Source organism: Hevea brasiliensis, unplaced genomic scaffold (assembly GCF_030052815.1).
Source record: "Hevea brasiliensis isolate MT/VB/25A 57/8 unplaced genomic scaffold, ASM3005281v1 Scaf668, whole genome shotgun sequence".
Lineage (NCBI taxonomy): Eukaryota > Viridiplantae > Streptophyta > Magnoliopsida > Malpighiales > Euphorbiaceae > Hevea > Hevea brasiliensis.
The window spans coordinates 6,530-19,926 of record NW_026615215.1 but is presented as its reverse complement, the minus strand read 5'-3'; the positions used below and the strand labels follow the sequence as shown (position 1 = coordinate 19,926).

Here is a 13,397-nt window from a genome sequence, read left to right as displayed (position 1 = left end):
AGTTGGTCAAATTTATTTATAGGTAAAAAAGTTATAAGTAAAATGATATTTAATTTAGATTATAAATTAAAAAATTATTTAAAATAAGCTATAAAAGGTAATTGTTACTTATATTTATTTTAAATTTACTATTTGATTAAATAAAAAATTATATTATTTTAATAATTTTAAAAAATATCAAAATTTTTCTTATTTTAATAGCTACAATATTCAATTACATATCTTTTTTTGTTATTTTAATGAAGAGTAATTTTTAAATATGTTTTAACCAAACACTTAAATTACTTAAAAGTTACTTTTAGATAGTATTTGGCATAAATAAATTTCACAAAATTTTGTAAAATTTATTTATAAATCTAAAATTTTAGTGTTTGGGTTAAATAAAAATTCATCTGAAAGTCTTAATAATCAATTCCATGTAATTTATTATAACTAAACCAAATTCCATCAAAATTAATAGAATTTATAAATAAATTTTAAACTTAAAATCATGTATATTTTAAGTGATAAAATTATTCTCTTATTATATATCATTTTATTTTATTTATTCAAAATACAAAATTTATTTCATTTGAAATAAATTTCATATTTAATATAAAATATAACAAACAAAGAAATTTATTTGTAAATGAATTCTATCATTAAATTCATTTATAAATGAAATAAATTTTATCTAAGAATTAAATCAAATAGGGTCTTAAATTATTTGACTAAATAATTAACTACTTATTTTTAAATTAAGTAATAAACTAAAAAATGCATTTTAAGTAAAAAAAAGAAAAACAATAAATAGACAAATCAAACACACTCTTTAAAACTTTCAAAATCTTTACATTCTTAAAAAAAAATCTCAAATAAATTAATTACTTTAAAAATTTATACTTTAACTTTAAAAACAGTCCTAGAGACAAATTGGCTATAAGAAACATGACTCATCACTATAACTTGTTCATGAGTCTAGTACGTACCCCATCTTGGTAGGTGATTTTATTCTTTGATTTGATTTGATTTAATTCAATATTGACACTCACTATGTAAGCAGAATCTAACAATTTATTTAATTTTTAGATAAATAAAAAATTAATTATTTAAAATTTAATTATTGAAAGATTAATAAATACTTATTTAGTTAAATAAGTTGTTGAGTATGATTAAGCAACAAATTAATCAAGGCATAAAGAAGAGGGACAATTAAGTAATTGAGGACAAAAAATAATTGAACTGCCAAAAGAGCAAAAAAAGAAAACAAAACTGAAGAGTGGTCCCACTCCCCCACACAGCAAACAAGCATTGTCTCTTCCTCTGTTCTCTCTTTTCATATCTTTTTCAACTCTCCTCCTCCTCACTCCACACTCCATGGATACACTGTGAGAGTCTCTCAACGGATCTTTTTCTTTTTAATCTGCCTCTGCCTCTGCCCCTCCCTCTCTGGTGTTCACCTATATACTTCTGCTACAGAAAAAGCCTCTTCTTTGTCAAATTTCTCCCTTGTAAAGCTTTAAGTCTTTGGTTTCCTTATTGGGTAACTTTCTTTTTCTTGTTCTTTGCGGCCTAACCTCACTTTTCATGCTAGTTCCTGGGTTTTTTTTTTTCTAGGGTTTTGGAGTGAACTGTTCTTTTGTATCATTTCTTTCTATTGGAGCAGAAACAATTTTGTTCTAAGATGAGTTTGGTTTTTTCTTGAATAAGATATATATTTATTTTTTTTCCTTTCTTGTAATAGGGTTCTTGTCTCTTGAGCTTTTCTAAAATATTCTCAAACTCTTGGCCTTTTCTACCTTCTTTTTTAAGCCACACAAATTTTTTTTCCTTAGTGTGTACTTTTTTAGGGTTTAGGGTTTTGTTACTCTCCCATGTTTCCCAATTATCACATCAAAAAGTGAATTTTCAGCTTTTCCTGCAATTGGATCTCAAAATTTCTTCATAATTCCATCTCAGTCTTCAACTTTGAGTTCAATTCAGAAATGGGTTTCCTCCTCCAAATTCTGGGTTTTCTTTGAAATCTTCAAATCACAAAATCCATTTTCCTTCTGAGAACTATGTCTTCTCCTTGTTTAAGTGGAGGTAGTAGAACCTATGGGTTCGATTTAGAAAGAGTGAAATCACCATCAACGTCAACTAGAACTTCCCAATCATCTTCTCCATCTTCTACCATCTCTGAATCTAGCAATTCTCCTCTAGCAATCACTACAAGAAAACCTCGAACTCCTCGAAAACGTCCCAACCAAACTTACAATGAAGCAGCTGCTCTCCTCTCCACTGCCTACCCAAACATCTTCTCCACCAAGCACCTCACCAAACCTCGCAAATTCATCAAACCTCATCAGGATACTCTTATCCTCGACGAGTCCTCCCCGGAATTACTATGGCCTTTTCGAGTTCTCCACGACTCTGATTTTCTTCTTCATCAACCCATCGAAAGTGGGAAACCCAGTATTGTAAATGAATCAAAAGTAGCAAATTTCATGATTTCTTGTGACAACAAATCTTGCCAGAGTGGGAATTCCATGGAATTCTGTGATGGGTATCAGGAAGATTTCGATGCTGAGTCAATTCTCGATGAGGAAATCGAGGAGGGAATCGATGGTATAATGGGAAATCTGAGAGTAAGCAATGAAAACGCCGAGGTCTGGTCTAATAAAGATGGGAATCCAATGGGATTTCATTTCGGCTGGAAATTCCAGCTGGGAGTTGGAAACGGAATGAGAAAAGGAGTTAGAGCATTGAGATATGGCGATGAAGGAAATTGGTGGAATTTTCCAATCGTCGATATGCTTCAAATCTCGCCGAGACTTAACCACAACAACATCAAGGTTTCAGATTCGAAGCCGAAAGTGAAGCCGAATTTTAATTCTGGCGAGAAAAAGAAGAAGAAGAAGAAGAAGAAGGAGAAACCAGCTGTGGAGTTGAAGAATTCGGAGTTGGCGAAGAAGAATTCAATTCCGCAACCGAATTCCGGTTTGTTATTGAAACTAAACTACGACGGCGTTTTGGACGCTTGGTCAGACCGTGGGTCTCCGTTTTCGGACGATCTTTGGGGATCCGAAGGAAATGATTTCTCTGTATGTTTACCATCTGATTACAATGCAAATTAGGAAATCGATTAGTTGTTAAAAAAAAAATTAGGAAATCGGTTTCCGATATTCTAAATATCCGGTTCAAATTCACCGTGTCATGGCGCGTGTTGCAACGCGCCGCGCCTTTGATTTTTATTTTTTTTCTTTTTCCTTCCAATGCCAATGGAGTAGAGATAAAAATTTTAGAAACTACATAAGAGATTAAAAATAAAAATAAAAATGAAAAATGAAAAATTGTGTTGGAAGATACCATCCAACGGTTCTTACCCTTTCAGCTTTTGTTGCTTTAGAGTAATTTTTATTTTAAAATTTTGAGATAAGAAATATTTTAATAATAAAATAATATTTATTTTTTGACAAATTATACACCTTCATTAACAGTGTTTTACTCATAATGAGTTATGTGTTTTATATTCTTAAATTTAAAAAATAATTAATTTTTTTTTATAAATGGTGGATACATTTATACGCTATATTTTACCTTATTTTTTTAACTTTTTACTTTTTTTTTAATGATATTTGAAACAATCAAATCAACCTAGAGATTAAACTCAAAAATTGAAGGGTTTTCTTTATTTTCATAATATTAATTATTTATTGAGAATTAATATATTTATTTTATTATTTATGTTTATAATTTTGAACAGGCTAAATTGGCAGAAATGGATATATTTTCAGAAAATGGAATAAGAGAAGCTAGTGTATTGCGATACAAGGAAAAACGACTTACACGTCTTTTCTCTAAGAAGATCAGGTATCAAGTTAGAAAAGTCAATGCTGATCAACGGCCTAGAATGAAGGTAATTTTTCTTTTTTTTTTTCTTTTTGTTTTATGAAGGCATTTTTTTTATATAATTGTTAAGTAAAGATAATAGAAAAAATATGTTGAATTTAAGATAATATATTTAAATTTAAAAAGTAATAAGCATGTTGAAATTGAATTAGATTTATATTTTATATATTTATTATTCGTTATCTAAATTTTTTAATGAATAAGTAATTAATTATAAATTATGTACATTTATAATAATATTTACTTGAATTTTGATGAATGAAATCAAATTAAACTTAATGACCTCTTTAGTTAATTGTATATATAATTAATAATTTATATAGAGAAGAATTTATTGAATTAGTTTAATTAGATATTTAATTAATCATATTATTAAATTGATTTGAAATCACTAATTTGATGATGTATCAAAATATGGTGAAAATACCTTTTTATCTTTGATATACATGGTCAAAATTGCATCATCATATCACCTTTAAAATATAAAAAATTAGAATGATCATAAGTTTAAATTACTTATTTATTTCAGTTCAAAAAAAAATTACTTATTTATTATTTTATTATAAAATTTATTAATTATTATTTAATTTATTATGCCTTCATTGAATGGAATTTTTTTCCTTTTTCACATACATTGATTGATTGAAATATTACATGCTTCAATAAAATTCTTAATGCGACAAAGTTATCAATCAAAACTCTAATATTTAATACATATTGGTTGCCAGGCAATTATATTTGTATAGATTCTCATTGAGAAAAGACAATATGATAGTATTCAATTTCTATTGATCTAAGTTTCAATTAGTTATAAATGAATTCCTTAAGTTATTATATATCAAACATAATTGTATAACAAATTAAAATTTATAATTTAATTTATTAAAATTAGAATATACATTTTACAAAAACATAAAAATAGTCAAGATTAATTTAACCATCCATTTAGTAATGTATTTTTTTTATGTATTTAGTATAAGTTTGACTTTATGTGAGAATGAATTTAACAATCTTAAATCAATTGTTTATATCAAAGTTTATGTAAAATCAATTAAAATATATATAATAAATACAAGAATTTAAATAAAAAAAAATTAACAATTTTTAAATTCATTTTCATATAATATTGAATTTATAACAACTTCATTCTTATTTTGTTTTGAGTATAAAAAATTATTTATTTGATCTCATTTATGTTGTTTGCGACATTGTAGGGGAGATTTGTGAGAAGGCCAAATTCAAGCGCTGATAATCAGAGATGAGAAGAGAAGAATAATATTATGTTTGAAGTGAAAAAAATGGTATTTTTTTTATTTTGTTGTTTGATTAATTTTTTACTTTCTCATCACATTAAAAGGGAGAGATGAAGACTAGGTAAGAAGAGGAGAAGAGGAATAGTCCAACAAGTTTTTGCCCTGCTTTCTCTTTTCTCTATAATGTTTCTGTTTGTTTTCTAGTCTTTGGAAGATGCCCTTTTTTTTTTCCTCCTCAATTTTATTTTATTCCATAAGCCATATGAAGTCTTGTGATTTTTGCTTCCAAGAATCTATTGAAATTTATTACATAGTGGACTCCTTTTCTTCTTGTGCATTGAATTCTTCTACTACAAAAAAAATAAAAAAAATTACTAATAAGTTTTATTTTATTGATACTGAGTCCTTTCCAGAATTATAAATTCTCGAGTTCAATTCCCAATTGGAATTAATTATATTAAAAAAGAATAAAGATTTATTTAATATTATCATGTCAATTTTTATTGAAAAAAATATTATTTTAAAAAATATTATTTGGGAATTCCACTAAATGAGTAATAACTAGAAAAATTTCATACTCTTTCTTCCACTAAACCATATTCAAGCTTCAAATTAGTCTTGTAAACTTCACGCACTAGATGTCCTATCCTAGACGTGAAGGAGCATGTTAAGTCCCACATCAATGGGGTATTGGAGAAAAATGCTTCATAAATGACTTAGGCAATCCATTTTCTCACAGGTATCTTTTGGTATGGAGTTAGGTTTGATCCATTTTATCAATAGTTGAGTTAAAGACAATAACTATATCATTTTAGCATGCCATTCTCTAACTAGGGAACATTAAAAAAAAAAATGAGTTGAATGCCATAAAATCACCACAAAAACTTAATAAAGCCAAAAGATTCAAGGAGAAATACTTATTTAAAATGGTGTGCAACACAAAGAGCATGAGCAACTGATGGTGGGGGAGGAGGGTCAAGCCACTAAGAAAGTAAAACATAAGGTTGTTGATGAGGAGAGCAAGGTTGCAAATATGTCATTTTGGGGTAGACTGGTGTTTGGTGCTGGCAAGGAAGAGTTTGAAGATGTAGTTATAAAGGATAAAGGGGAGCTGAAATTGGAAGAGAATTAGGTTCTAGTGGAGAAGTTGGGCAAGATACTAGTGATTACAATTTCTAGGGAGTTGTAGAAGAAATCAATAAGGCAGTGGTAGAATTTTGTGGTAGTTCAACTATTTGGTAGGAAAATTGGGTATTTGATTTTATATAGGAAAATGCAATTCTTATAGAATACTGTCAATGTTAAGGTTATGGAGTTGGGGAATAACTATTTTTTAATGAGATTTGTGAGCAAGGATTTTGATCATGTGGTGTTAAAAGGTCTTTAGACCATTTTTGGGAACTATCAGTGGTGAAGCCGTGGCGCTTAGATTTTGATGTTTACAAGGATGAAATATTCTCTACTGCAGTTTGGTGTGTTTGCCAAGTTTGCCATTGCATTTTTATCATAAGAAAGCTCCTCCTTTTATTAGAGAGGTGGTGGGACAGGTGGTTAAGATTGATTATAACACTTCAGATTATCTCAAAAGAAAGTTTATGAGGATGGCAATTGTTTTCAATCCAAAGGAACCCTTAGTTTCCAAGTTTAATATTAATAGTAGAATTCATAAAGTCGAAGTAGGGGAGAGGGTGTTGTCAGTTGTAAAAGAGGATGACTGGTTTGGCCCATTAATGGTAGTGTAGCAGTGGAGGAGAGGGTGTAAGGCTAGAAAGCAATTTAATGTGGAGGAGGGTGGTTGTTATTTTTTGTAGCTTGAAATTTTGGATATGTTTTCATGGGCCTGAATTGTGACCCGACTAGAAACTTTCGTGTTGCGTTCTGATTAGAATAAAAAGTGAAATCTGTGGTGGTAGCAGAAGGCACGGGCCGATAGGCCTGGGCCCAAAACCCACCACTGATCTCCTTGGGGGCACAGGGGCAACGCCCTCGCGGTATAGACCAGTATAAATATTATAATATTCTACCTTTTACGGTAGAGTTGTGAGATATTCGGGAAATACACTGGGGTTGAGAGTGTTGATTGATTGTATCTTGCTCTTTTCATCATAGTAAAACTTTTTCTCTTGTCTTGCCCATGGACGTAGACCTTAAGGTTAAACCACATTAAATCTTGTGTTATTCTTCTTCTCTTTTCAATATTGTATGATTGTGTGATTTGTGTGTGTGCGCCTTAGATTTGCATGCCTGTTATAACAAACTGGTATCAAAGCTTTGTGCGCAAAACCTAGGATTTACAGATGGTGTCGTCTTCAACAAACTATGAGATAGAGAAGTTTGATGGTGGATCTAGTTTCAGTCTATGGAAGATTAAAATTAAATCTTCCTTGATCTTACAAGGTCTATGGAAGGCAATCGATGATAACTTTCCAGAAGGTATGAAAGAGGCGAAGAAGGCTGATCTAAAAGAGAGAGCCTTGAGTGCAATTTTCATGAGCGTAACTGATAATGTTCTACGCGAGATTGCTGGTGAAAGCTCAGCATCTGCAACATGGAAGAAATTAGAGGAGTTATACTCTGCCAAATCGCTAACCAACCACCTATATCTGAAGAAAAAGCTTTACAATCTGAGAATGAGTGAAGGTACGCCCATTAAAGAACATTTGGATGAATTCAATTCAATCATTATGAACCTAAAGAATATTGATATTGAGATTGATAGTGAGGATCAGGCCCTTATTGTGTTATGTTCTTTGCCACCCTCCTATGAAACTTTTGTTGATACTCTGTTGTATGAGAAAGACAGTATTTCACTAGACGATGTTAGTAATTCTCTAAAATCGAAGGAGTTGAAAAAGGAATTTCAAGGTAATAGAGAAAGATTTGAGGGGGAAGGTTTGGTGAGCAGGGGAAGAACACATTTAAGGGAGGGTTCTTCCAGTAGGAAGAAATCTAAGGCCAGATCTAAGTCAAGAATGAAAAAGGCCAACTGTTTTGAGTGCGAGGAGCAAGGTCACTACAGGAGAGATTGTCCGAAGTTGAAAAATAAAAAAGGAAAGCAACCAGAAAGTTCTGTGAATGTGGTTGATAGTTTTATTGATTCTGATGGTGATGACAGTGCTGGAGAAATTTTATCCGTGAGTTCAGATCATGGACAAAATTCTTGGATTCTTGATACTGGTGCTACTTATAACATGTGTCCACTCGAAAAATGGTTTGTCACTTACAAATAGATGAGTAGCAAGGTGTTTCTGGGCAATGATCATTTATTATCTGTTAAAGGAATTGGTAACATTAGATTGAGGATGTTTGATGGCATTGTCAGAACTATAGAGCGTTGGCATGTTCCAAGACTAAAGAGGAACCTGATTTCTCTTGGGACACTTGACTCTTATGGATTCAGATACCACATAGAGAATGGAGTTCTCAAAGTGTGCAAGGCTCTATGGTACTCATGAAGAGCAGTTTGGTTTCAAGATTGTATTTTCTTTAGGGTAGTACAGTTTCAGGGGAGGCTACAGTAGCATTCGGAAGCAATAATCAAAATCAGACTCAATTGTGGCATATGCGTCTTGGTCAAATGAGTGAAAGAGGATTATCTGTATTAAGCAAGCAGGATTTATTGGATGGGCAGAAAACAGAATCTATAGACTTTTGTGAATATTATGTGTTTGGCAAACAGACCAGGGTGAAGTTCGATAAAAAGGCTATGCACAAGACCAGAAGAACGATGGATTATATCCACTCAGATCTATGGGATCCCAACATAATTCCTTCCAAGAGCAGTGCCATGTACTTCATGACCTTAATTGATTATTACTCTCGGATGGTGTGGGTGTATTTTCTAAAAATAAAAAATGAGGCATTTTCAACCTTTATACAGAGGAAGACGATGATTGAGAAGTAGACAGAAAAGAAGGTCAAGTGTCTTAGAACTAATAACGAGTTGGAATTTTACAATCATGAGTTTGATGCATTCTGCAGCAATGAAGGTATAGTGAGACATGGCACTTGTACAAGGACACCACAACAGAATGGTATTGCAGAATTCATGAATAGAATGCTTTGTGATAAAGCACGAAGCATGCTCTCACATTCAAGATTGGGAAAAGATTTCTAGGCTGAAGTAATTAATACAGCCTGCTTCTTAGTTAATAGATCTCCATCTATAGCTATTGAGTGCAAAACTCCTTTTGAGATCTGGTCCGATTCACTTGCTAATTACTCTCAACTGAGAGTATTTGGTTGCCCTGCTTATGCTCATGTGAGAGATGGTAAGCTTGAGCCGAGGGCAAGAAAATGCATATTTCTAGGGTATGCATCTGGAGTGAAAGGCTACAGGTTATGGTGCAATGATCCAAAGTCTCCAGGATTAATTATCAGCAGGGATATGACATTTAATGAGTCTGCTTCATTGGATAGTCAGAAGGAGAAGTCAATAGCAGAATCAAATCACGGTGTCAGAGAACAGGTGGAGCTTGATATTGATACTTCAGCAGTTCAGTCCAGTGATTCAGAGGATGAGGTGTAAGATCCTAATCAATAAGAGGATGCACCTGAGCAATAGCAACAAGAACTATATAGCATTGCAACTGGCAGAGAAAGAAGATAGATTAGACCACTACAGAGATATGCATATGCAGATCTAGTTGTGTTTGCCTTATTAGTTGCTGAAACAGTTGATGTGCATTAACCCAACAATTATAGAGAAGCTATTTTTTGTTTAGATATAGGTCAATGGGTCGATGCTATGAGTGAAGAAATTGAATCTCTTCATAAGAATCAGACTTGGGAGCTTGTAACATTGCCTAAGGGACAAAAAGTGATAGGTTGTAAATGGGTGTTCAAGAAAAAGGAAGGCACTCCAAGGGTTGAAGCACCTCGATATAAGGCACGGTTGATAGCAAAAAGCTTTACTCAGAGGGAGGGGATTGACTTTAATGAAGTGTTTTCTCCAGTTGTGAAGCACAGTTCTATCAGAGTCTTACTTGCTATGGTTGCTCTTCGTGATCTAGAGCTTGAGCAACTAGATGTGAAGACAATATTTTTGCATGGTGAGTTGGAGGAGCAAATTTATATGAGTCAGCCTGAGGGATTTGTCATTCCAAGTATGGAAAATAGTGTTTGCTTGCTTAAGAAATCTTTGTATGGTCTGAAACAGTCTCCTAGGCAGTGGTACAAAAGATTTGATACATTCATAGTTCGTAATAGCTTTAATCGTAGTTCATATGACAGTTGTGTGTATTATAAGAAGCTTTCAGATGATTCCTTTGTTTATTTGCTGTTGTATGTGGATGACATGCTTATTGCTGTTAAAAGCATGTCACAAATTAACATTTTGAAAAAGCAGTTGAGTGATGAGTTTGAGATGAAGGATTTAGGTGCTGCAAAGAAGATATTGGGAATGGAAATTATCAGGGATAGAAGTGTTGAGAAGCTTTTCTTGTCTCAATAGGCCTATGTTGAGAAAGTGCTTAAGTGTTTCAACATGAATAATGCTAAGCTTGTGATTGTTCTGTTTGCTGCCCATTTCAAGTTATCTGTATACATGACACCAAAAACAGATGAGGAGATGGAGCACATGTCTAGTGTTCCCTATTCGAGTGCTATTGGTAGCATCATGTATACTATGGTATGCACCCGACCTAACATTTCACATGCAGTTAGTGTTGTGAGTAGATACATGGCATGTCCTGGGAAAGAGCATTGGCAGGTTGTGAAATGGATTTTCAGGTATTTAAAGGGTACTACAGATGTTGGTCTGACATTTGACAGGGCCAAGATGAGTGATTCAGTTGTTGGCTATGTGGATTCAGATTTTGCAGGGGACTTAGACAAGAGGAGATCTTTGACAGGTTATTTATTTATTCTTTCTAGAAGTGCTATCAGTTGGAAGGCAACATTACAAGCTACAATTACTTTGTCTACCACAGAGGCTGAATATATGGCCTTAGCAGAGGCAGTAAAGGAAGTTTTATAGTTACAAGGTTTGGTGGGTGGTCTTGGGTTGATACAGAGCAAGACAATAGTGTTTTGTAACAGCCATATTGCAATATATCTCACAAAGAATCAGATGTAACATGAGTGAACTAAGTACATTGATGTCATATATCACTTCATTCAGGACATTGTATCTCAAGGGACTGTAGTTGTGCAGAAAGTCTCTATACATAATAATTCAGTAGATATGATGACTAAGGGAGTCCCAGTCAGCAAGTTTAGGCATTTCCTAGACTTGGTTGGTATTTGTAGTGCTCAGTAGTGCCCTTGCGAGGGCATATAGCAAGACAGAGTGTTTATGGTTATTTTATTGATGATTGAGAGAATTCAAGCCAAGGGGAAGAATTATTATTTTTTGTGGCTTGAAATTTTGGATATATTTTCATGGGCCTGAATTATGACCTGACCCGACCTAAAAGTTTCGCGTTACGCCTTGATTGGGATAAAAAGTGAAATTTGTGGTGGTAGCGAAGGGCATGGGTCTATAAGCTCGGGCCCAAAGCCCACCACTGATTTTCTTGGGGGTGCGAGGGGTAATGCTCCCACAGTATGGACTAGTATAAATATTGTAATATTCTACCCTTTGCGGTAGAGTTGTGAGATTTTCGGGAAACAAACTAGGGTTAGGGTTTGAGAGCTCTGATTGATTGTATCTTGCAGTGAAACTTTTTCTCTTGTCTTGCCCGTACACGTAGACATTACGGTTGAATCACGTTAAATTCTGTGTTATTCTTCTTCTCTTTTCAATACTGTATGATTGTACGATTTGTGTGTGTGCCTCAGATTTACATGCTTATTATAACAATGGTTTATTGTTCAATATTCTTACCGAGAATGTAGGGAATGTCATTACTGACCTAGATGATCTAGCACATTTGATTAAGGGTTTTGCTCGGCTTCGTTATCTAGTATTTTAAAGAAACCTTTTTGGATGATACCATGGATAAACTTGAAGCTAAGGAAAAGATAGAGGATAAGGGTAATGATGAAGATGGGCAGTATGATAAGGATGTGGAAGAGGATCTGTGTAATCTTATTTGGAAAGTTGAGTTCTTTCCTTATCTGAATTTTGATTTCATGTCTATTTTAGTTTGGAATTCTCAAAAAGCTACTAGCTCCAATTTTATGATATCTTTAAAGTTGTTTTTGAAAAGTTTAAGTCGTCTCTGTTTACTGTTATGGAACCTATGGTTAGTGGGCTAAAAGCTAATCAAATTATAAGGAGGTTGTGTTTTACTTTTTCTCATCATGTTAAAGCTTTCAAATTTTCTAGTGGTTTATAGTTACTGTGGAATATTGATTGGAAGGTTGCTTATATATTAGTCATGAGCAGCTTATTCATTTTCATATTTTTTTTTTCCGAGGGCTTTTTATTGATGGAGTGTTCACTAGTGTATGCTACCCTAATCCAATCAAGCGACATGCTCTTTAGGAGGCGTTGATCTAAATCAATATTAATATGAGTAATTACTAGGTTATTCTTGGAGATTTTAATGATATCTTGAGCAAAGAGGTGCGGTGTGGTGGCTCTAAAAAAGGAAAGAGTGTGTCATACTTTTGCTAATTGGTTTTAGGATTCTAATCTTATTGATTCGAGGTTTCAGGGTCCTGAATTTACTTGGAGGTGAGGTAATTTATAGGGGAATGCTTTCATAGTGCCCTGTGTAATAACTCATGAACGCTTAAATTTCCTGAAGGCTTGGTCTGGCATCTCCCCATGAGAAGTTTAGATCATCATCCTACTCTTTTGCAATTGAGTAGTTTTAAGCTAGCATCTCATTAAGGCAAACCTTTTAGGTTTCTTACAGCTTAGGTTACTGATAGCACTTTTGTTGATTTTGTTATAAGATAATTGGGTTAATCGTGGGGTTCCTTTATGAGTCTAGTTGGGAACTTCGCTAGTAAGATTAAGAAATGGAATGTAGAGGTATTTGGTAATGTTTTTAGGCAAAAATCTAAAATGCTCAATCATATTACAGGGATTGGGAAGATTCTGGAGCTTTAAGATTCTGATATTCTTGAGAACCTTCTAAATAATTTAAAAAAGGAGCTTGATATTGTTTTACAGAAAGATGATTTAATATGGTTCTAGAAGTGTAAATGTAATTGGGTCTAGTTTATGGATAGAAATACTTCCTATTTCCACCTTAAAACTATCAAAAGAAGGAAATATAATAGGTGAAGTTGTTGAAAGATGATTTTGGTGCTTAGGTTAATGATCAGGATAAGCTTAAAAGTATGGCAATTGGCTTTTGCGATAAGTTCTATAGAAAGGAT

General features: G+C 32.9%; 1 protein-coding gene across 1 annotated transcript; it reads left to right on the top strand.

Annotated features, from left to right (window-relative positions):
- Positions 1–1,306: 1,306 nt before the first annotated feature.
- LOC110654734 (protein CHLOROPLAST IMPORT APPARATUS 2) lies at positions 1,307–5,412 on the top strand. The gene is made up of 3 exons (XM_021810828.2): positions 1,307–3,062; positions 3,725–3,877; positions 5,085–5,412. The coding sequence occupies exons 1-3, from the start codon at positions 2,040–2,042 to the stop codon at positions 5,130–5,132; spliced, it is 1,224 nt and encodes a 407-aa protein (XP_021666520.2). The 5' UTR covers positions 1,307–2,039; the 3' UTR covers positions 5,133–5,412.
- Positions 5,413–13,397: the final 7,985 nt, after the last annotated feature.

What these genes read in the sequence shown, in the direction of transcription:
- LOC110654734 (XM_021810828.2), top strand. Translation starts at nt 2,040, where the DNA reads ATGTCTTCTCCTTGTTTAAGTGGAGGTAGTAGAACCTATGGGTTCGAT. An exon ending in CCGAAGGAAATGATTTCTCT is followed by an intron (nt 3,063 to 3,724) that starts GTATGTTTACCA and finishes AATTTTGAACAG; the next exon opens with GCTAAATTGGCAGAAATGGA. An exon ending in ATCAACGGCCTAGAATGAAG is followed by an intron (nt 3,878 to 5,084) that starts GTAATTTTTCTT and finishes GCGACATTGTAG; the next exon opens with GGGAGATTTGTGAGAAGGCC.